This window comes from Alligator mississippiensis, chromosome 11, assembly GCF_030867095.1.
Source record: "Alligator mississippiensis isolate rAllMis1 chromosome 11, rAllMis1, whole genome shotgun sequence".
NCBI classification, from domain to species: domain Eukaryota; kingdom Metazoa; phylum Chordata; order Crocodylia; family Alligatoridae; genus Alligator; species Alligator mississippiensis.
The window spans coordinates 50,433,211-50,458,333 of NC_081834.1; the positions used below are offsets into that span (position 1 = coordinate 50,433,211).

The 25,123-nt window shown below is 45.9% G+C and overlaps 1 protein-coding gene across 1 annotated transcript in view; it reads right to left on the reverse strand.

Annotated features, from left to right (window-relative positions):
- Positions 1-3,892: 3,892 nt before the first annotated feature.
- Positions 3,893-25,123, reverse strand: part of LOC109285231 (butyrophilin subfamily 1 member A1-like) — a 70,493-nt gene continuing 49,262 nt past the window's right edge. Inside the window, exon 13 of the mRNA XM_059715041.1 lies at positions 3,893-4,452. Within this exon, the coding sequence (XP_059571024.1) occupies positions 4,442-4,452 (11 nt within the window). The 3' untranslated portion in view covers positions 3,893-4,441. The remainder of the gene's footprint in view (positions 4,453-25,123) is intronic.

The following is a 25,123-nucleotide window of genomic DNA, read 5'->3' on the forward strand; positions in this document are numbered from 1 at the left end:
CGTGTGAGGGTGGGAAAGAGATGCTGGCAGTAGCTCTTTAAACAACCACAGCAGGGGGCAATAAAATAAACTTCCAGGTGTTGTAAAAATAATGTCTAAATCAGTCCAGAGTGCTCACGTTTCCTGAAAAAAGGATGCTTCCTATCAGATAGAGGGGCAGACTTGTGCACAAATAAAAAAAATGCAATAAAATAATAAAAATCACACTGGAATCAGCTTCTAGCTGAAGTGGATCTTGTCTCAGCTATGGACAAAGCCATCCGTAAAGAGCTGCTAAGCATCCCTCCTGTATGTACCTGATTGCTGAAGTCCTACACTGGAACAGTTCAGTGGTGCTTGCACTGGTCCTGACCTAGAGCGCACAGTGCTTCTACAAACAGATTGCTTCAAACCCTTGCACCCATAACAGGCACTTGTGCCGCTCCACATGCTCAACCCACATAACTCCCTGGATAAAAAAAGTGATCCGTGATCCCTGTGTGTGTAACTGCCCCGTCCTCATATCCTACTGTCACTCATCCATCCTGCTGGAAGTCATATTTTGTTTTCAAGCTCTACCCTCTTCTACTCTGAAATCATATATGGAATAGAAAAGAGAATAGGAAAGGACATACATTTTAAAAGCCTTTATTTGCAGGAAATAATATTAAAAAGGTTCTAAATCTAAAAGGTTCCAAAAAGTAATGCTTGGATCAACTATTCTGGCTATCAAATGGTGAGAGTATTTTGGAATAGTGCAAGTGGGGAGGAACCATTATTCATGAATTGTACAAATCAATTAATAACTAGCACAACCAGCATTTTCAGTAAGAAACAGAACCTGACATGGGGCTTTTCAAAGAAAGATCCAGGCTGGATATTTTGAGCAGAGCAATTTCATGCACCAATACAAATGACATACTTACAGTAACTGTGACATTTAAGAATAGCCATAATAGGAAAACAAATAAATCATGGTATTTTCATTAACCAGTGGATTCAGAATCACCTCAGTTTAATTTTTAATAGGACTGGAAACTAGCAGAGTTCAACTGGTGCTAAAAGCTTCAGGATTCTCTTCCCTCCTTTTCTTAAACTTTTCCTAATCAATTTAGGGTTAAAGCTAAATCAAAATGGTCTGTATTTAGACGTAGAGGAGTGTCCACACAAAAATGCAGGTTTGGAACTTGTTTAGCTAATTCAGTTTTAATATCTGATTTAAATAAGACTGGAACAAATTACCTATGTAGACACCCAATGAGTGTACAGCCTCTTTTCAACAGGATATTCAATTCCCACGTCTCTCTTTTTACCCCTACCCCTTTAATTTATTCTATACATTGTTGTCCAACCTTTTCCCCCAGATCACTCCTGCTCCTCCACCCCCTTTTAGCTCTGACTCCCCTTTATTGTTGCTGATTACTGGGGTTTCTCCCTTCCCATTAAATTATTCCTATTCCCCTCCAGGACTGTTCAGTTCTTATTTGTCCACTACAACCCTCTTCCCACCTTGGGTCTCCCCATTTCATTTTCTCTGCCTGCTAAAAACTACAGCCCTCCACAACGTCCTTCAGGATCACGGATACTACTGGCAAACAGAGTGAACACTAAAAGTGATGAGATTTGCATGAGCACGTAATGCTATCCAGGCATATGAAAATCCAGAGATCTGTTAGCCTTCTAGGATTTAGGGCCCTAGATACTAATGACTTCTCTTTGAGAACTGCTGTGTCTAGAAAAATCCAGTTGTAGTCAAGGGGTGTTCTGCATCTTTGAAAGCCAAAGCGTTTCAAGCCGTTAAGATCATCAACATGGAAGGCAACCTGGCATTGGGATTAGGAAGTCTGGACCTTGTGAAACCCACTGCACGTTTTGTATCAAGGACACAGTTTAAGAGACAGCATGCAGGGAACATTTTCTCTTTATTGAATGAATCTGACTTGCAAGTGAAGATCGGCGTATTGTTATCAGCAGCATGGAAAACCACTTGCCCCTCTTTATAGTCCGGAGATTTTCGGACTCTCCTGGGGGCCTGGTCCAGGAGCAGGGGGGTCACAGGGGAGGTGGGAACCTAGTACTGGTCCTTGCACCACTGCACAGCCCAGACGTCTCCAGCAGGGTTAATGTTGAACCCCACTTTCCTCCTCACAGACTCAGGACAATCCCCCAGTGCCCACCAGCACCTGTGACCCGATTTGCACCTCCCAGTGATATCTCCCCGAAATGAACCCCTTGGAGCCCAGGACACAGGGAACAGGATTAAATTGCTTGAGTTTGCCAGGCTGATTTTGCACCACATGCTCATATATTACACTTTTGTGATCTGTAAAAAATATAAGGTGGAGGCTTGCTTTATCTGGATCCAAAGTCAAGTTTACTGCAATAGAAAAAAGAGAAAACAGCAGTGTTAGGAGGAAGGCCTCAGCCCTTGTGATGGCTGGGGGCATTCCTCGCTCCCCACAGCAGCCCTGTAGGGCTCAGTCCCAGGGAGCTGCCCCCTGCTGTGGCTGGGCAGGGATGTCACTGTAGCACTCCTATCCTAGGCACTAGGGGCATTTATACATATTAGTGGTGATGCGTAGAAGGTGCACGGGGTGCACGTGCATCACCTCAGTCCCTACAGGAAAGATGGGCCCCAACTAGACCAGGCAGACTTATCCAAGCCCAGAAAGTGAGGACCAGGGGGTAGATCTTGGAGAAGAGAATTAGGTTTCATGGATTGAAAGGACATATCTACACATCATGCTATGGTGACATAGCGATGCGGTACATCACTGTATGGTGTGCTACAGCAACGTAGCTGCAAGATCCAAGCGTGTACTATCCGCATGGTGCAGTCACAGCCTGTACTGTGCCAGGTTTTAATACTTCCAAAAGGATGTACTAAAGCACAGCACTGTACCACCAATTGCCATACAGTGACGTATAGACATGCCCTAACAGTTTCTTCAAGACCTCAAAATGAAAAGGATAGACTCCATCCCTACCAAAGGTAAAGAAGAAAGGGAGCGGTCAGATTGAGATCATGGAGAATGGGACTTTCAGAGTGCAAAAATCTAATTAGAGCAGAAGGCGCATGTAAATCACCTGGGCTCCTCATCCCCACCCCCAGACTCCAGCTGGGCAGTCCTGATTCACTGGGAGTCTCCCCTGGGCACAGTCATGGTCACCCCAACATCCTTGTCACTTGTACCTGCCTATGCTTGGTCAGTCTGCTCTCTCTCTGTCAGTACGTGATCCCAAAGACCCCATCGCAATCCCAAAGACAAGCCACTTGAATCCTCCCCTCCTGTTCCTTTCCCTTCCCATCCCAACATTGTTACAAATATATGTGTTTTTTCTTTTATTTACTATAGCTGCTATGATAACTGTTGTGATATCATAAAATATTTAGGGTTTAGAGTAGCAGGTGGGTGGGTGCTTGTTGCCACCTGGTTGATTGGCAATTGCTGTCTATGTTGGTGGTGGGCTCGTCTGTCTTTTTTTGGACTACATTTTCCAGCATTCCTGAGCTCATTGATCTTCATACAGTTTCTAATGGGGACTTCCACTGGGACCCTGCTGTTCCCTGCCCAGGTGCACTGTCAGTCCGCTTGTATAGTGCCACATACGGCTTTTGGAGGTGTGTTGTGAATTGCTTTATAAATGTTTTGGAAAATGTGGGTTGCTGTTCATCTTGGACCCCCCACTCACCTAGCCCGCCAAGAGGTATAATAGTTAACCTTCTCACACACATGAGGGGTGGAGCTCATTCAGATGTGGGTGACCGTGCATAATGCCCCGCTCCCACAAGCCACTCACAGTCCGGAAGCAGCAAACCTCTACCCAGTCCAGATTTCCTCCCCCTTCCCCTGATCGTCCTCCCTTCTGCTCCCTGTCTGCAACGCTGCATGCCCCTGTAGACAGACACAGATTTAAAGTGTATATGAATTTATTTTAACACAGCCAAGAGAAAGAACAAAGCCCTCCTAGGTGTTGTTGTCAGCAATATACCCTGCCAGACAGTCACGCATAAGGGCGGCCCCACCAGTCTCTCCTTGAAGATATCTCCTTGGTCCCTGTGCTGCTGCCCAGACACGTCTCTGTTGTTTGGCCACTGCCTGTTGCACTTCTTCCCATGACTCCTTGAAAACCTCTCCGCAGCTCTCACAGATATTGTGCACGTAGGCTGCCACTACAGAGGTCATGATATTTTCTTGCTCCAACTCCAGCCGGCACGTAAGCGCCCTCCATCGTTCTTTCAATCAGCCAAATGCACATTACACAGCCATCCTGCAACTGCTCAGGCAGTAGTTAAAACCAGCTTCTCCAGGTCAGCATCAGCCTCCATAAAGCTTCATAAGCCAGGGCTTTAGGGGGTAGGTAGTGTCCGCTAATACAATCGGAGGAACGGTGACTGCAGAACACTGTCTTCTCCATGCCAGGTGCACAGTGCCCACACACAAAGTTGGTGGGACATAGCCTAGATATGACCTGTGTGGAAGCAAAGAATGGCTGAGGCCTCAGGGGGGAGAGAGAAACTCCTTAGATAAGAGGAAGATGACCATTAAAGCTGTCTTGAAGGACACAAGACAGATAGCCCCAAGGCGGGAAAAGCTAGTTTAGGCAACCCTTTGTCTTAATTAAATTAAAAGGTTAATTGCCCTGGTTGTAAGGCAGAGAGCCAGAGGGAATCTTTCCTTTAACAGTCTCTCTCCGATAGCTATCAAAATAAAGTTTCTACCTGACCCGATTCCAAATTGTACAGCGTGTTTTTTCCATGACAATTAAATGGTGCCGTGACTCAGATCCACAACCGATGACGTGTTCGGAGGACCGCAAGCCATTCCCCATCGAACCCCGGAGCCACCAATAAAGGTAAGAGGCCTTTTAAATCTCTATTGGGGTGTCGGAGGAGGACTGCTCGTAGGCTCCCTGCTCGTGTTGGGTAGCTGGATTCGAACCTTTGTTACAGGTCAGTGTAGAAACAAGACCGGTCATACTAATCTGGTAAATTCTGTCTGTCTCTGGAAAGCGCGCATAACTGGTAGGGAGAATCTGTCTGTTGCACAAGCACTTGCATCCAGCACAACACTGGGCTCTAGGAAATCTGAGTGGGTAATGGGAATAAGATTGTGACCCTGAGTGAATGGTGATTTGGAATTGCTCCAGGGCACATTCTGAAACCACGTGCAGCCGCCCCGAGACGTATGCGAGCCCGGTTTGGGCGATGACTGGTGCAACTCGAATGCAAGGGTGCGTGGTGGAAGAATAGTCACTGGGAGCCAAGGCTGAGAGACAAAATGAACCCTTCCTTCCTCCCCAGTGAACTTTTCACTGGTCCCTCACCCTCTTGTTTTGCTCTGTGTCTTGTGTCCCCTCCTCCATTCATGAGCCACTATAGATCCTCTGCCTGAAGGTATGTAGCCTCGGTCATCAGACGGGGCTACGAGCAGGTTTCTGTGACTTTAGCGGACTCCTTTTGTTGTTCCCCCACCCTTATTCTACCGTGTAGGTAAACGGTCTGTTTGTGAACCGTTGCCAAATCCAGAACTCATCTCGGCAGCATTGCAGGCTGAAGTTCGGATTGGCACGGACTTCCTCAATAAGCCATTCCCTTGTCTTGTCTTTCCCCGTGCTATTGTGAAATGGGTACAGGACAGTCAAAGCAAGCGCCAGTCCCCTCTAAGGGAACTCCGGCGTACTATATGTACACACATTATTCTCCCGAGACTTGCAAGTACCTGGATAAATGGTACTGGTATACCAGGGATGATCCTTCCAAGCAGTTCCCTGAGGAAGGCACATTCAATCTAGATAAAATAGTGCACTTAAGAGGGACGTTAGAGTCCCGTGGATCCAAAAGTCCTCAATGCCAGTGGAACGCATTTTTCGATTGGTATGAAGAGATGTCAAAAAGACGCACTGAGTCTCAGACCAAGAGCCTGAAAGACTCACAGGAAAAATTTAAACAACAATTGAAGGAAACACGGGAGAAATTGGCCGCTCCCCTAAATTCAAACTGCAGTCCATTATACCCAGTATTGAAAGGGGTACCCCCACTAACTGAACCTCCGGAAGACATATTGGACTTTTATATCAATCCAGTCTGAGCTGAAAGTCTGGCCCCATCTGAATCAGAAAACAAACCAAGCCCGTCAGCTCCCCCTCCAGGTTATTCTCCACCTTCCTCCATCTCAGAACCACTGCCACATCCCAGCACCTCAACGCCCTGGCAAGTCACTGAGCACACTCCAACTTCAGTTCACCTGAAAAAGGTATTGGGCAAGGAGGACTACGAAACTCCGACGCCTGCCACGCCTAAGATACCCTACAATCTCAGAGGTAGCATCCGTAGTGGCCAGGGAGCCTTCCAGGCCCCACTCCGACAAATGCCGGGTGTAGGTCAAGAGCGGGGAACAATAGTAACTGTACATGCTCCCTGGAGCGCTACTGATCTGTTTAATTTAGTACAGAGATTCCCTAAGATTCGAGATGACCTTGTAAGATTCCCGGAAGAACTTTAAGTACTAATTGACTGTTATAACCCCACATGGGCTGATATGAAACAACTTTTACGTGCTGTATTACCCCGTTAAACCTTACATGTGTTAGAAAAGGCTAAATGGCTGGCACAGGATCCTGGCACTGAACCAGAGTTGGGGCTCAGTAGGGAAGACCTTTTAAAACCTGTCCTTGAAGTTTGCCCCAAAAAGACTGATTGTACCAAAATTAATGCTTGTAAACAGACAAAGGATGAAAACCCAGCTGACTTTCTGGAAAGACTTAAGAACTGTTTTGATCGCCATTCAGGCATGACTAACGGTGCTGAAAATGCCCGACAGGCTGTAGTAGCAGCTTTTGTTCAAGGACTCCAACCAAAAATTTCAGAAGGAATCCGAACTGTGCTTATAGGCTGGGAAGTGAAAACTTTAGAGGTTTCGGCAGCCGCGCAACATTTTTTTCTATAAGGCAGAAAGACTTAAGGATAGGAATGAAACTACATTGATGGCCCTCCAGATTGAGCAACTTCAAGCTGGTAGGGGCGGACAACGAGGAAAGGGAAGGGGAAGAGGACTGGGAATGCCAAACAGAGGACGGGGTAAGGGCATAGGCCAGGCTATGAACCACTCCAAGTATGGCACTCAATATAATTATTGCAAACAGGAGGGTCATTGGAAGTCAGAGTGCCCAAATCGACCCGGAGGTATACCTAAATACCGGGCAGCACAAGGGTCCCAAGAATATCTTTCTGACGGAGCTTTCACTGCACCAGCTGAACTTCAAATATTCCTCCTTTCCCTACCCAGGCATAGGACAGCCTGAGGGATGACATCATCGCCCCACTTATTTCACTTGACCAATCTGGTCCTTTTCTTAATTGTTCTGTAAACGGCAGGATTATATCTTGCCTGGTAGACACAGGAGCTTCCCTCTGCACTTTAAAAGCCTCTGATTTCTCTAACATACCTCTTTCTGAAAAAATTGTTAATGCTGTTGGCATTAGCGGACACCCTATACCCCACCCTGTTTCCAAACCCCCTTCTGTCTCTATCGGTCCCATTTCTGAGACACATGCCTTTTTGCTTAGCCCCTCTACCCCTGTAAATCTTTTGGGAAAGGATTTGTTGTGTAACTTGGGCTGTGTCATCTACTGTTCCCCAGATTGCATAGACCTAGAAATGCCTGAACCAAGGGAGGCTGAGTTTTTGGCTCTGTTACAGGAACAACTGGAGGATGATTTTGAAGCTGACACTTCCTCACTGCAACAGGAACTGTTGGCTCAAGTCCCTCCACAACTTTGGTCTACTCATGCCAATGAGGTGGGCCACATGCTCAGTGCAGAGCCTGTGCACATCACTCTCAATCGTGCCAAACCTCTCCCTTGTGTTCCGCAATACCCTATTTCTAAAGAAGCTGAGGAGGGCATTCGACCTGCTATTACTTCCCTCCTTGAACAAGGGATCATCATCCCGACCCGTAGCACATACAACACTCCTATCCTTCCTGTTAAAAAACCTGGTCGAGATACTTATCGCTTTGTACAAGACCTTCGTGCTGTCAATGCTGCAGTCCTACCTACTTTCCCTGTTGTTCCCAACCCAGCCACTAAACTATCCTGTATTCCTGCTACTGCTACTCACTTTAATGTAATAGACCTCTGTTCCACCTTCTTTTCTATTCCTATTCACCCAGATAGTCAGTTTTTGTTTGCTTTTGCTTACCAAGGTCTTCAGTACACCTGGACTCGACTTCCACAAGGTTATACTGAAAGTCCCACCTTGTTCTCCCAGAACCTCAAAAAGGATTTAGATGCTATAGAATTCAAGGGGGGCTCCACGCTAATCCAGTACATGGACGATCTTATGCTGGCTTCACTTTCTCTGGAAGCATGTAAACAGGATTCCCTCACCCTACTCACTGCCCTGGCCTCTCAGGAACATAAGGCCTCCAAAGCCAAGCTGCAATTATGCCAACCCAGAGTTCATTATTTAGGGCATGATATTTCAGCAGGACAAAGACATCTGTCCAAATTCTGAATTAACGCCATCCTCCAAGTCCCTAAACGAACTACCCGGAAACAAATGAGAGGACTTTTAGGGATGGCTGGGTATTGCAGGTAATGGATTATGGGTTATGCCTCCATCATCAAACCCCTATAGGCCCTTACCCTTGATTCTACTCTCGGACCACTATCTTGGCTTCCAGAAGCCGAACAAGCCTTTATTCAGACCAAGCAAGCCCTCGCCAGAGCACCCGCTTTAGGACTTCCTGATTACAAGAAACCCTTTACCCTGTATTGCAATGAATGAGATGGCATTGCCCTAGGGGTGCTCACTCAGCTTCACAGTGACAAGCAACGTCCCATTGCCTATTATAGCTCTGCCTTAGACCCTGTTGCAGCAGGACTTCCGCCCTGTCTCCGATCTGTAGCTGCTGCTGCCCTGCTTGTTGAAAAGGCTGATTCCTTGGTTCTTGGACACCCATTAACTCTTGCTGTTCCCCATGCTGTTATGGCCCTGCTCCTGAAAGGCAAAACACAACATATTTCTAACTCCCGACTTACCAAATATGAAAAGCTTCTTCTTTCAGCTGCCAATGTAACTTTAACACGCTGCTGTATCCTGAATCCTGCTTCCCTACTTCCTACCCCATCAAACGGAGAACCTCATGATTGCTTAACTGTAACTACCCAGCTTTTGACCCCTCATATTGATCTTAAAGATACACCACTACAGAACCCAGATCTCCTGCTATATGTAGATGGCTCCTGCCTTAGAAACTCCAAGGGACAGCTCACTGCTGGCTATGCAGTCTGTGATCAGCACCAAGTTTTAGAAGCTTACCAGTTGCCTCATGCCCACTCTGCTCAAGTAGCTGAACTGGTAGCCCTCACTTGAGCATGCACCTTGGCTAAGGGTCAATCTGCCACCATCTACACTGATTCCAGATATGCCTTCGTTGTTGTACATGCCTTTGGTCAACTTTGGAAACAAAGAGGATTCCTTACTTCGGCTGGGACTCAGATTAGTAATGGTTCTTATGTCAAAGCTCTTTTACATGCTCTCTTTTTGCCTTCTGCTATTGCTATTGTTAAATGTAAAGCCCATGAAATCCCTAATGATGATGTCACACATGGAAATGCCCTAGCTGACCATGCGGCTAGGAATGAGGCCCTTTCTGGCCCTCAGGCTCCTAATGATATTTTTCTTTGCCTTTTAGCAGACCAGTCTCCATTGGCCAATCTCTCCAACTTGGCCCTACTCCAAGACTAGGCTCCAAAATTTGAGAAGGAGGACTGGCTGCGCAAAGGATGTCAGTTGTATCCTGACACCTTGTGGTGCTCCCCAGATGGCCGCCTGGTGGTGCCCAAGGCTTTGCTACCTTACCTTGCTCGTCTGGCTCACTTGGTGGCCCAGACGAGCAAAGGGGGGATGATTGCGACAGTACAGTGTGATTGGTTTGCCCCAAATTTTCTCTCCATAGCGCAGCAGTACTGTAGCACTTGTCCCATTTGTCTTGCCCATAACATCGGTCAGAAGGTTAAAACTAGACAAGCAGCACACCCCCCACCATGGGGACCTTTTGTAAATTTGCAAATGGACTTTGTTCAAATGAAAAAATGTTGTTCTTTTGAATATATTCTTGTCATTATTGATATGTACTCTGGTTGGGTAGAAGCTTATCCTTGTAAACATGCAGACTCCACCACTGTAGCAAAGAAACTTTTGAAAGAATTCATTCCCAGATTTGGCCTGCCACTCACGCTAGACAGCGACTGAGGAACACACTTTACAGGGCAGATTGTTAGAAACATCTGTAAGGCCCTGAACATACACCAGCACCTGCACTGTGCCTACCATCCCCAATCCAGTGGTGCAGTAGAGCGAAAAACTTCTGACTTAAAAACACACCTGTCTAAAATTTGTGCTGAAACTAACCTGAAATGGCCAGATGCATTGCCACTGGCACTCATGCACATTAGAAACACTGCCAACAGAAAACACGGACTGGCCCCGCATGAAATTCTCATGGCACGTCCCATGAGAATGGCCACTACATCACCCCCATTTCCTCATCAGACTAATCTTCAGTTGGATGATGACATTGTTTTAAATTACTGTAAGGCACTAATGAAATGTGTCAGATCTATTCATTCACAGGTTCAAGAAGCGCTGCCACCCGCTGCAGACATCCCGTGCCATTCGCTTGAGCCTGGAAACTGGGTATATATCAAGGTTCATCAATGAAAAAACTCACTCCAACCCAGATGGAAGGGCCCCTTCCACGTGCTCCTAACCACTAACACTGCCGTTCATTGCCAAGGACACCAAACGTGGACTCACGCCTCGCACTGTAAAAAGGTTTCACCTCCATTGGACCCCGAGGCAGCTGAATTGGTTCCAACTGGACAGAAAGACTCCACAAGCTGGTAGTGAGCTCAGCGCCTGCCAGCAGAAGAATTCAGGACCAGTGGTGAGCATAGCGCCCACTGACAAAGAGGATTTACCACTACAGAGTGAAGAAGATGCGCCACCGCGACACCACTACGCCCTCCAGGAAAGGAAAAAGGCCTCCACCTAGTTCATGTTTCCCGAGATGGGATTGGTTGGTCGTGACTTGGGTAATTCTTAGTTTGCTTGTTTGGATTATCTTATACAAATCTAAAGACTCAGTAACTGAAGAAAACATGAAAAACAACTTAATATTGCAGAATAGATCAAGAAGGTCACTATTTCATCACCAAAATGTTTTCCTCCAATTATCTTACCAATTCGCAAAGGACTTAAATGTTTCTCAATGTTGGGTATACAGTCATGCCCCTATCCATTCTACCGGGGGAATACCCATGATATCAACACCTTTAAATGCCACCCAAATGTCGGCCCCTTACTATTCAGATTTTAAAGGAAATGAAACTTGGCAGGATATAAAATGTAACCGATTTGATTATATACAGCTAGCCTATGCCACCCTGGGAAAACTTTGTTGGACCTGTAACAGATCTGAATTTTCAGTAGGAATCAGTAAATGTGAGATAGAATTTAAGATAAATGGTGCGTGGTTCTCTAATGGTTCCTGATATCTAATTATACTCCCAGACAAAGTGGATTTTCAGGTTATTATACACAATGAATGATGAGACCACACTGTGATGATAGCCGTGGGTTTACTGCACTGACTGGCCATTATTTCACATGTGGAAACAAAGCCTATAAACACCTTCCTTCCGGTTGGGAAGGAACATGCTATGTCTCTGCAATATATCCCGCTATTGCTGGTAGATCTTACTGGCCAAAAGGAAAGATTTGCAACATGCAGGAAATTACAGAAACTCAGAGATTTTAGAGAATCATGTTTCCCAACTATGGCGCAGGCTTGGTCATGTCTGAAATAAAGAAGGTTGCAGCATCCCTAGAGAAGATAGCTAATACTACTGCTATTGGTCTTCATGAAATCAATAATGAAATGAAGGAAATAAGACAGATGACTTTACAAAACAGACTTGCTTTAGATTACATGTTAGCCAGCAAAGGAGGAGACTGTGCTTTAATTGGTAAAGAATGCTGTACTTACATCCCCGATAATTCAGAAAAAATACAAGATTTGGCTGAACATATTCAAAAGGAAGCAGCCAAATTACATGAGCCAGACAACTGGAATTTAAGTTCATGGTTCAGGTCCCTTTTTGGCTCCTTAGAATCCACCATTATTCACGGATTATTGATATTCTTTATTATTATCGTCCTGATATGTGTAATTTTCATGCTCATACGTTGTTGTCTAAGTTACATATCTAAGCAAACCCAACCAGGGAATAGATTAATGTTCCTGCAAAAATCTGAACAAAATCAGCAGGAGGAAAATGGAAGAAAACACACCACAAAAACTAAAATAATGGTACTAAAAAGATGTGAGCAGATTGAAAGAAGATATAGAAGGATGCAAGATGAAATAAAGAGGCTCATGGGAATAGAAATAGAATTAATATGAGACTTGTAAGTCTCAAAGAGGGGAAATGTGGAAGCAAAGAATGGCTGAGGCCTCAGCGGGGAGAGAGAAATTCCTTAGATAAGAGGAAGATGACCATTAAAGCTGTCTTCAAGGACACAAGACAGATAGCCCCAAGGCAGGAAAAACTAGTTTAGGCAACCCTTTGTCTTGAATCTATAAAAAGGTTAATTGCCCTGGTTGTAAGGCAGAGAGGCCACAGCAGGAATCTTTCTGTGACGGTCTCTCTATGATAGCTATCGAAATAAAGTTTCTACCTGACCCGATTCCAAATTCTACAGCGTGTTTTTTCCACGACAGCCCCCATCACCCAATCTCTCCTTTCCTCACTTTACTGGAGCACAAAGGTAGAGTGGAGATTGGGGTCCAGAGAGTCCAGCCCTTGCATCAGCAGTGGGCAGTAAGCAAGCATCTGCTGGGGAGGGTGCTGGCTCTCAGTGAGTCTGGGGCTCCCCGCAGGGACACAGCAACAGCGCAAAACCCAGGGAGAACCTGGCAGCTGAACAAGTGTCAGGCTCTCTACCCCATTCACAGAGCACGGGGAGAGTTCAAAGGCATTTGAAATGTTTCAGTCATTACATCTGCTCCCTTGCCCCCCCCTTCAAGTAAACTTAACTACAGTTGTAGCTGACAGCTCCATCCTTAGCTAATATAAGGTGGAGCTATTAGATGCCTGCAAACGGCAGTTTGTGTGGAATACTGAATGCATTTTTTTCCTTTAGAAGGGTCAGTGTGTTTCCGAAACATTTGCTCCACAAAAATTATGATTATTTTGAATTGTCTATTTAGTTTGCAATGGGAACACACTCATATATTGGGAAATGTTTTTCTCAAGCTCTTGTTTTTCTTGGCCGCTGTGCTTCCAGGTGTGCAGTGGGGTGATGGTGACGTGTGTTCAATAGAATGGTGATAAGGACCATATTTGTACCAATATAGGAAAAGAAATATAGTTGGGTGGCAGAACCGGTAGAAATCCTCTGAGGAGCTTAGTGGAAAAATATTTTCTGTATGCCTAGAGAGGTGTGCATGCGTGCATGCCAGTTTCTGTTCAGTTTTCACAAATTCCTTAATATGATACAATCTCTACATCAAATACCTAAATAATTCCCAGAGGAAGCAAAGGGACATGCACTGATGAGGAGATTCCTCCTATCTGATGTTGGCTTGCAGATATGAAAAGTCATGAAGAAGACCAGGAAGAGACATGCTCACACTGAAGCATTGAAATGAGAAGGCCTTCTTCTTCATAGTGAGCCAAATACAAATGTAAAAGGAGCATGAGGAAGAGTATGAACCTGGTGGGTAAGTAATAAAACCCCAAGGCTTTTTTTTATTATTATTTGAAAATACATTCCCTCCCCTTCCCCTAACCATTTCTGATTTTCTCTCTGCCCTCTCTATCCCTTATCAGTGATTACAAATAGTACTAGGTAAGCTAAGCTAAATCGTTGTATGCTATTATTGTAATAAGCCCCTTTTTATATTGTAAAGAGTGTTCTGTTATGTTTGTATTGATTTTTACTGCTTTATATTGTATTATATTGTACTCTGTCATTTGTGCATTGATTTTTATTGTTTCATATTAACATTGTAAGATTTAGGCCTGCAATGTGGGTTGGCATGAGTGATGTCAAGTATCCATTTTGTGTCAGATTCTCATCTTGTTCCCATCTTGTCCCCATGCTCTGTTGTGTAAGCTTTTGTAACCTATGACTTATACCTACCCCTCCTGTGTAAATTGGATCCTGAATGAATGGGGATGACTGAGGGTGCTTGACACATAATGGCAGTAGGTCTAAAAATGGCTCCCTCTGAATGACCGAACCATCAGCTCGACGACCCAGCCATCACACTGCATTGACCCTTCCTGGCTCAAGATTTGGAAGACAAAGACTGCTGCAGAAATCAGTCAGCCCACAATTGCACAAACCTGAAACTGCATGTCCTTACCTAAGAGTACACATGCTCAGTACACCAGGGGATGACTCTTGTTTGGGCATGCCCCTGCCACTAGGGTCAGAGGAAGTCTGCCCTTATAAAAGCAGGCAGTGAAGACACCCAGTGGGACACCCTCTTCATGTGGACTGGACACCATGCCACACCACCTATCCACCCAGAGGCCCTGCCAACAACCCCTTCTGGACAACACCTTGCTGGAGAAGACCCCGACTGGTCATCGAGGATCAACTCACAGCCCAGGATAGGTAGCTATCACCCACCTGCCTTCCCCAAGCAAAGGACTTGAACTCTGCTTCTCCACCCAGAGGGAACCCTTAACCCTTCCTGTGACGGTCTCTCTACAATAGCTATCGAAATAAAGTTTCTACCTGACCTGATTCCAAATTCTACAGTGTGTTTTTTCCACGACAAGAGTTAAAGTGCCCCATGCAGTAAGAGATGTCATTGTCAGCAATCCCTTGGTTCAGGGATGATCTCTGCCATGACTCACTGATGGGTCTTGAGGTGAGTTAAGAATCAAATCCTTGAGCCATCGGCAGCAGTTACAGGTCTTTCCTCAGGGGAAAGTAGGCTGTGGGCAGTGATTCATCTGCTTGTCCTTTCTCTGTTCTCTCTACTTTGCTTTGAGGGCAATATGCTTCACCTTGCAAAGGACGGCCATTGGTTGACCCTGTGTCAATCACTGGAGTCAGCTGGTAGCTAGCTCTTCCTAGGTCTTCAAGTTGGCATACATTTTCTAGATATATGTCTTCAACATGCCCTGGCAGCATTTCCTCTGGCCACTGTGAGATCTCAGGCCAAGCCTAGACTGGGAGCTGAGCAGTTGTTTTGGGAGTCAAGAGTCAGGCATCCCCACACAATGTCTGGTCTAGTGAAGTTGGTGCTTGAGGATCACTGACTCCAAGCTGGTAACATTGGCTTCAGCCAGGATGCTGGCATTTGTGTGACAATCTTCCCATTTTGTGTGGAGGATCTTCATAGGACATATGTAGTGATACCTGTACAGGCTGTTGAGATGACAACGGTAAGTCATCCACATTTCACACTGGTAGAGGAGAGTGGGGTTGATCATTGTATTGTAGATCTGGATCTTGGTGTTTTTCCAGAGACCTTGAGGAATAAAGACACAAGGAAGCCATTTCCCCAATGGGGCACCTGTGCACTGGATCCTACACTAGTATGTATGCGGTTAGGAAGAGGTGGATCAGGGAAAGCTTGAGTCCCTCACTGAATGAGGGAGGCAACCTTGTGACAGAGGATCCAGACAAGGATGAAGTGCTCATTGCCTTTTTCACCTCAGTCTTTACAGGCAAGGTCAGCTCCCAGACTACTGCACTGGGCAGCACAATTGGGAGAGGTGGTGAGCATCCCTCAGTGATGAAAAAACAGGTTAGGGACTACATAGAAAAGCTGGAGATATACAAGTCTGTGGGACCAGATGGGATGCACCCAAGGGTGCTGAGGGAGTTGGCTGTTGTGATTGAAAGGCCACTGGCCATTACCTTTGAAAACTCATGGTGATCAGGAGAAGTCCCAGATGATTGGGAAAGGGCAAACAGTGACCATTTTTAAGAAAGGAAAGGAGGAGGATCTAGCGAACTACAGGCCAGTCAGCCTCACCCCAGTGCTTGGAAAAAATCATGGAGCAGACCCTCAAGGAATCCATTTCTAAGCACTTAGAGGAGAAGAAGGTGATTAGGAACAGTCAGCATGGATTTGTCAGAGGCAAGTTATGCCTGACCAACCTGATTTCCTTCTATAATGAGTTGACTGGCTCTGTGGATGTGGGGAGAGCAGTGGCTGTGGTGTAACTTGATTTTAGCAAGGCTTTCAATATGGTCCCCCACAACATTCCTGCAGGGAAGCTAAGGAAGTACAGGATGGCTGAATGGACTATAAGGTATATAGAAAACTGGCTGGAGCACTGGGCTCAGCGAGTAGTAATCAATGGCTTGATGTCTAGTTGACAGCCAGTATCAAGTAGGGTTTCCCAGGGGCTGGTCCAGGGGCTAGTTTTGTTCAATGTCTTCATCAATGACCTGGAAGATGGCATACAGTGCACCCTTAGCAAGTTTGCAGATGAAACCAAGCTGGGACAGGATTGTATATGTACTGGAGGGTAGGGCTAGGATTCATAGTTTCATAGTGTTTCATAGTTTCATACTGCTTAGGGTCGGAAGGGACCTAAACAGATTCTCAGGTCCGACTCCCTGCCTCAGGCAGGAATGGGTGCTGTGGTCATATCGCCCCAGCCAAATCATAACACCATCCAAATATCTGTTCAGCCTCCTCTTGAAGACTCCCAAGGTAGGAGAGAGTACCACCTCTGACTAACGCTGCATATAGGGGTACCACTTCATTTGGAAGCCCATTGCAGAGCCTGGCATCTCTGACCAATGCTGCATAGAGGGAAAGGATCACCTCCCTGGACCTGCTTGTGATGCATCTGGAGATGCATGAGAAGGTGTGGTTAGCCTTACTGACCGCTTCCTTGCATTGGCAGCTCATGTTCGTCCTGGAGTCAACAATGACTCCAAGATCCCTTTCTGCCACTGTGTTGACAAGGAGGGTGTTTCCCAGCCTGTAGGTGTGTTGCTGGTTCCTTCTCCCTAGACGCAGCACCTTGCACTTGTCTGTGTTGAATTCTATCCTATTCTCATGCGCCCACCTCTGCAGCCTGTCAAGATCTAGCTGGCTTCTGTCCCTCCCCTCCAGCGTGCCCACCTCGCCTCACAACTTGGTGTCATTAGCGAATTTGGACAGTGTGCATTCCATGCCCACATCTAGATTGCTGATAAAAATGTTGAACAGTATAGGCCCCAGAACCGAGCCCTGGGGGACTCTACTGCCCCCATCTCTCCAGGTCGAAAACGACCTGTCCACCACCACTCTCTGGATGTGACCATCTAGCCAAGTTATCACCCATCTGACTGTGTGGGCATCAATGCTGCAGTCACCTAGTTTTTTTAAGAGAATGTGGTGGATAACCATGTCAAAGGGCCACCCGCTTGGTGAGAGGGCAGCAGAATAGGCCCTACGAGGAGAGACTGAGGGACCTGAACCTGTTCAGCCTCAGCAAAAGGAGGCTGAAGGGGGACCTGGTGGCTGCCTACAAGCTCATCAGGGGAGATCAACAGCAAATAGGCAGAGCCCTTTTCTCCCCAGGACCACCTTGGGTGATGAGGAACAATGGTCATAAGCTGATGGAGAATAGGTTTAGGTTAGAGATCAGAAGGCAATATTTTACAGTGAGGGTGGCCAAAATGTGGACCTCGCCCCTATCTTGGGCAAATTCAAGAGGAGGTTGGATGATCACCTGTCTGGGGTCTTGTGAACCCAGCATTCATTCCTGCCTGTGGCAGGGGGTCAGGATAGATGATCTGTTCAGGTCCCTCCTGACCCTAGCTACTGTGAAACTACTATGAAACTATGAAAGGCCTTCTTAAAGTCCAGAAAAACGACATCCATCCTGACACCCTCATCCAGGGACTTTGTGACCTGATCATAAAAAAGAAACCACATTAGTCAGGCAGGACCTTCCCTCAATGAACCCATGTTGGTTGCCCCTGAACATTACCTCCCCTGCAGATGTGCTCCTTGATAATTTTCTCAAAGGTCTTCCCAAGGACTGAAGTAAGACTGATCGACCTATAATTTCCTGGGTCCTCCTTCCTCCACTTTTTGTAAATGGGGACCACATTGGACCTTTTCCAATCCTCTGGTACCTGGCCAGTATCCCACAAGCACTCATAGATCCATGCCAGGGGCCCTGCTATGACCCCTGCCAATTCCCTCAGCACCCTTGGGTGAAGAGCATCTGGACCTACTGATTTAAATATGTCCAGCCCCTCCAAAATTTCTGTAACTAAGTTGTCCCTGACCCCATAGATTATGGTTGACCCCTTAGATCTAAGTGACCCCATAGATTATGGTTTCTCTAGGACACTTTGGATAGGGGTGAACATGCCTCAGGCAAGACGCTGGACTAGATGACCTCTGGAGGTCTCTTCCAGCTGTACTCCAGCACAGGAGAGTGCAATTGCAACATCTAAAGGAAAAGCCCTCAGGGACTGTCACTCATACTTTGCTACAGGAATCCTCATTTTCTACCTCTACAAAGGCAGCGAGAAGAAGATCTGTTTCAGGTCAGTGTGAAAAGGGTGAAGAACTAATTTTCAGTAGAAGAGTGGAAGGAAAAGTTGTCATCCAGCTCCTGGGCTCTGGCTCTAATTTGCTGTGGACAGTGGCCACTCCTCCAACTGCAACCGCGGGGCTGTACCTGGGATGGGCTGATCCTGATGCTCATAGGTAGACACCTCAAAGGGTCATCATAACGCTGCTCTGCTCTTCTGCTCTATGTCAAGCCACATGTCAAATTATGGATCAGGATTTTTCCCTTACATTAGAGTGGCAAGGACATCAGGAGGTATGTTTCTCTTCCTTGGATCCTCTGTGCATATATTCAATAACTTCTGTCTCCTTGCAGTATCAGTGCCCTCATGTCCCCTTCTTTTACTTGTGCCATTTTCTGTGGTGTTCCGCAGGTTTCGCAGGTGTGGTTTGGTCTGGTTCTTGTACTTGTTCTATCTGAAAGTTTGCAATGGGTGATTGTTAGGAAACTTTGGAGAAAGGGGTGCTTGGAAATGCAGAGGACTAAACTGGCTGGTCTTAGAGGCCCTTCCAGACCTCTGTTCCTAGGGGCTCCTACTTCCAGTCTATTGGAAATGTTGCTGCTTCTTTAAGAGCAGACTCTATTCTTACGTGATTGGATTTGGAATTTCTACAACTTCCTGTATGCCGATCCCTTCACTTGTCATCCAGGGAACACTCTAAGAGGAAATCGCATATATCCGTTTGGAAGAAAAAAAGGATTGTTTCATCCTGGAAGGAATGTTTCCAGTAAACCCTGCAGCTAGTTTATAACTGCAATTAGTTGTGAAACTTAATATTTTACATTTTGTATTAATATTTTTGTCCATTTTAGTAATGGGAGTTGGCTCGTTGAGGATTGGACACAGGACAAATTTGTAAGCAGGATCAGTCAGGTAGGTGAATTTCAGCTGCTTGACAAAAGTTTACCTGATTATAGTGTTTTATTTACCCTCTGACAGACACCATTTTTGACAGTTAATTTAATAATACAAAGATTAGATGATCCTATGATAGTTTGTTTCAGTCTTTATCCAAAGATTGCATTATTTGAATTTTCAAAATGAATTGTATTCAAATTCCATTTTGTTACTTATTGGTTGATCATAACAAACAACCAAAAAAGTATCCTAGAATTAAAGTTAGAAGTAGATTTGTAACAAAAGAACTTCCTTTATTTGGAATAACGGAAGGAACCAATGGTTTCTCACTCTAGTGTCACGTACTTATTTTCCTCTTTTCATCTCTTCTAACTGCAGTTCTCAAGCTCTGACTGTCAAGCTAAATCATGTGATATGTATCTCTGAAAGTGGTAGAATAAATTGTATTTCCAGAATGAATCAAACTCCACATTTTACTAGTTATGAACTCCATGAGAATCCAGAACATTTTAAAGTATTGATGTATAGGAAAAGACATACTTGCTGAATGGGCACCAGAGGGCATTTGTAGACAACACAAGATTTCCCATTTACACTGACACAATAAATGGGATGCCTTAACATCCTCTTTTTTTTTCTCTACAAGAGAAAAATAGGGGGCATAAAGGTGTTAGGTTTTGTATCAATAGAGGACAGAGCAGCAGAAAACCAGAATGTCCTCTATGATGGCCACCCTACATTTGCTGCGGGCCCCCTACCCTCCTATGATCGTCTCTGTGTGTGTGTTTAATATTTATGAGATAACATGGGAAAAGTTTCTGTCACACTGGGAAGCAAGGGTGAGATCTCCTTCCCTGCTAGGGAGTGTCTGTCTAAGCCACAAACCATCTGACCTGCACTCTTTCTTCTGGCCCCACATATACCCGCTTCCTTGTTGCCTAGTGAGGGGAGCTTCAACACTGTGGGATCTAGTTCATTGCTAAATTGTGACCTGACGGCTAGAGTATTTTTCTGGGATTAAGGGTCTGCAGTTCAACCCTACCTTTAGGAGACATGGAGCCTACAACTTAGTCCCACTTCTTGACTAAATGAGCTAAACACCAATCTATTGACTGTTACGCGGGGACTTAACTAAGTGCCTAATTAAATTAGGTTGCTCAATGGGCTGTACCTTATACTGTCTGCTCACACAAAGCGGGTGTTTCTTGGCCCTGAGACAATTAGTTAGTAAACCAGGGTATATCTATCACTACCCAATATACCAGGCAATTAGATGAAGTTGGGTTAACTACCACACACACTCAATTAGCACTAAAATGAATAACATGTTTTATTAATAACGAGAGCAACTAATAACATTTAACAATACTAACCACAACTAATCAACAAACATTAATCAATTAACTAAAACAGGGAGAAAGGAGTGGAATATATTACAGAGGGGCAAGAGTAATTTTATTTACCTCTGCCACTGTCAGATTGGTCACCAGACGTCCATCCTCCAGTACAGGTCGGTGGTGGCTTACCTCCCCCTCGGTGCCTTTCTAACAAGGGTACTTAATGGATAAAAGGACAGAAGAAGGAAGGGAGGGACGGAGGCGATAATTACTAATGAAGTAAAAGGGCTGCTCAGTGTCAAAGATACACACACCCAGGAAGGAAAAGTCTGGGGAGCCGACACTATTTACCTTGGTGTAGAAGCCGATCCGGAGGGGAGCAACCGCGAGAAGACCGTCAAGTCTCTCGAGTGTAAACAGTGCAGCCTCCGCAGAGCGCCCCTCTTCTCCTTCAGTCCATCTCTCCTTATGCTCTCACACCCCAGACAATCTCCCACACGGGCCTCAATCAATCTCACTTCCTTGGCCACATGACACACACGTGTCCTCAGACACACAGACCCAAAACCTCACAGCCACACATCCACCCTCAGACACGCACCCTCGGTCCCACACAAAACCACACACAGCCCCGGCACACACCAAGCTCCGCCCGCACACCCCCTTTATAGGCTATGTACACACATTACCTAGGCGGCCCTCCACTCGGCCCCAAAATCTTCACACGACACCTCTTTTAGGGGTCTTACATCATCTTTCATGACACAGGGTCACTCACAGTTCACTTGGTGACCCGCTGTCCATTTGTGCTGTGGTACCACAGTGTCTTCATCCTTATACATAGCCCCAGGCCCTAAATTTGGCTGCAACAGAATAATGCAGGTAAAAGCTACTCTTCTCCTCCTCCTTCACCTCTGCCCCTAGCAGACAGATAGGCAGTGATTCTGTTTTGCTGCAAGGTGAAGAAGAATCTGAAATTGTTCCTAAGTGCCAACAACTGTAGATCTGCTGTACCGGCGCTAATGAATCACGGAGAAGGAAACAGGGTTTAGCTGTGAGCGTGCGCTGTGACATTCCTTGGAGAAGACTGGGCAGAAGGAGAAGACAGGAGGGCACCAGATACGAAAGAAGACAGGGGCAGATTTCAGAGTTCAGAATCCAAGAGCCATGACACTTCTGTGAGGGGCGCGTTTCACCCAGCCATCAGTGGAGACTCGTGCAAGGGGCTGAGGGTGAGAGCAAGGGATGGAGAAGATATAGATGGTGCTAAGAAGCTGACTGACTTTCTGTATCAAGCACTAGCAGAGGCTGAGCTACCCAGAGAAGAGATGCCAGTGACATTGGATGGCTTCATAAAATAAAAAGGCAACAGGCCCAAGTGGCATCACCCAAGTGTTATGGAAAAGCTTCAGTTGGAAGTGGTCAGGGTTGGCTGTGTTGGATGGGAAATAGTGCATCTATATTTGATGTGGGAACTAAGGGAGATCAAGGAAATAATATATATAGCTGTGGGTTTTACACCTTCATGGGGTAGACTGGCATAAAAAATAACTCACGAGAGATGCACAAAATATCTGGAAGATCATGATCTGAATGTGGTCAAGTAGCCCCATTTTTATAAAGGAGAGTTATGTCTACCTAATCTCAATGGATTCTTTGAACACAGCGATAAAGAGCTTCGGAGAGAAACAAAAAACAACAAAAAACTAGCTAGATGAATGGGGTTCATGATGGCAAATGAAGTTCATTCTTAATTAATGAAATCCACGTGGCAAGGAAAGTGCTGAGCCTCTGAACTGGCCTCTACCAGTTTTTCCAGTCACGAGCAAATGCCAGGGGCAGTGGATAAGATTCACAAGGAGTGTCAGAAACAAGTCTGGGGAATTCCTGACCTATGGTGGTTAGACCATGGTGCTGCAAAATGAGACAAAAAGATAGGTTCAAAGCTTCTCTGTACGAGATCCTGAAAACCAGATGTCATGATGCTAGAGAGCTGGCAGGAGCCGGGAGGGGAAAAGAGGAAGCCGTGTTTCTGGAGCAGCTGCTGGATGGAGCTGGTACGTCATCAGAAGTGGGGAGTGGGAAAGAGATACCTGGATGACAAGAGGAGTGGGGGCATGGCAGAGAGGGAGAAGAAAGGAACGGATAGGAAAACGGGGAGCAGAGAGGAGTCTGCCATCGGTTGCAGGGAGGAGGCGGCTGTCAGCTCGTAGGAAGGGACGAGAGACACTGCCTATCTGGAAGGGGCAGAATAACAAAAGCAAAAAAGGAAGGTCTAGTAGAGTCGGTTTGACACTGAGGAGCCGAGGATCAGATGGAGAGAAGCGGCAAAGACATATACTAACAAGTAAACTTTTCTTGAATCCTAGATTTACAAAAGAATTAGGTCGGGTGAAAATTCCCTTGTAAAAGAGAAAAAAAACCCTCAAAGATACAAGAAGCCTGGCTCCAATTTAAAGCACTTAAAGGTGAAGTCAACCTATTTTTGGGGGGACACTAATATTTTAGAAACCAGACCTCCAGCTTCCCATGCCACTGGTCTAACCGCTTAGGTACAAAAGCTAAAAATGGGAGAGTCAGTTACATCCACGATTTTGTTTTGGGGACTTATGTGCTACACGGTCATCTACACATTCAGTAACAAAACCCTGCATAAACAACCAAGACTCTGAGACTGAATCCCTAATAGAACTGTTATCTCCATGTAAGTGGCATTTTTGGCACTTAAGTAACTAAAAACAGCCACTTAAGGAAATGGCACCACCAGTTTATTACCCTTATTAACCCACAGTTGTCTTTTCTCCTTAGGAGCAAAAGGAGGAAGTCGGTCACTTTTTGCATCTTCCAAACCATGCACACAATCTACTGCCTTATTGCTACTTGCCATTTGTGTATACCTTTTTTTCTCTCCCCTTTCAGAATAGAGCAAGGCTCCTCCTTTCTGTTGGGCACCTGGGACTTAAGAAATTGTACCTGCTGTTCCTCTACCTGAGTTTCCAATCCCTCTAGCTGTCGTCTCCTAGAGCGGGAATGTTTTCAGGAGAAGGAACCCGCCAGTCTGGTGGGAGAAGGGAGAAGTGTGTTACAAACCCCCACTGTGTCAGGCACCGTCACTACAGCCAGTGAGGGATGTACTTTATATCAAGTGTCTTAAGGGTTAGGGTCACAGGCCAATGGCAAGAGACAAATACAGGTACATAGGCATCCACAGTATACCAACATACACATAGGGGGCAAGTAAACAGGTAGTGGTCAGTACCGCTGGGGTACATACACTCAGCACGTAGAGTCCCATGCCCACCTCTGGGGATGTCCCCAAGAACCAGCCTTTAGTCCAGAGTCGCTCTGTGCAGGGCTGCAGGTCGGGGATCCTGTGCACTCAGTCTGGGGTTCATCTGTGCTGTGCAGGGGCTTCTCTCCCTTTCGGTTCAGCTCAGGGCAGCACCATCAGCTCCAGCCGTTCTGGCACATCGCCAGCCCAGGCTCAGAGAGATCCCCGACCTCTTCCTGCAGCCCCCAAGGTTTTATGACATGTGAAGTCCAGCAGCAGGGCTCTGCAGGGTTTCTTCTCACTTCACTTCCTGCTTCCACGTGCTTCTGGAGTTTGTAGTCCATGGTTGGTCAGCAAGTCTCCACAAGGTTTAGACACCTAAGTTATACTTTGTCAGTTTTTAGATGTCTAAATTAGGGCTGTCCGGGTTCCACATGGCTGGGGGTGCAGGATACACAGTCCCTGGACCACATGCTGTACCACAACACATGGGCTACCCCTTGCCACACCATGCCAATGCCCCAACGCTGTGCTGCTTGGTCCTCACCCACTGTGGCATGCCAGCATCCCAGGACCCCTTCAATGCAATGGCCATGGGATCCCTTGGCCCTGTGGGCCATGGGGCAGAGACAGGCTGTGGAAGCTGAACAAGAGGCCAAGAAATAATTCTGCTGCCCAGCATCGAGTTCTCTCTTCCCAAAGCTTTTCCATTTGTGTGTCTGTGCTTCTTGTCAGCCATCCTGCTTTAGGAGCTGTTACAAGTGACCACTCAAGCTCTGTGACAGCTCTCTCTCTCATGGCAGTTATTACTCCTTGTGTATAAAAAATACTTGGAAGAGCAGGATTGTTAAAGGAAAAAAAAAACTTAGAAGGACTCAGGAAAGTGGAAAAGCTGGAGATTCAATTCAAACACCCTTTAGCTGAAACCTAGCACCATTTGCAATTGTTTATATCACTTTCTAGCATAATATAGATCCAGGATGAACATGGAGCCCCAACCTGGACACATGGAATGCAAAGTGTCACCTGCAAGAAATCATCTTCTTCATCTTGAG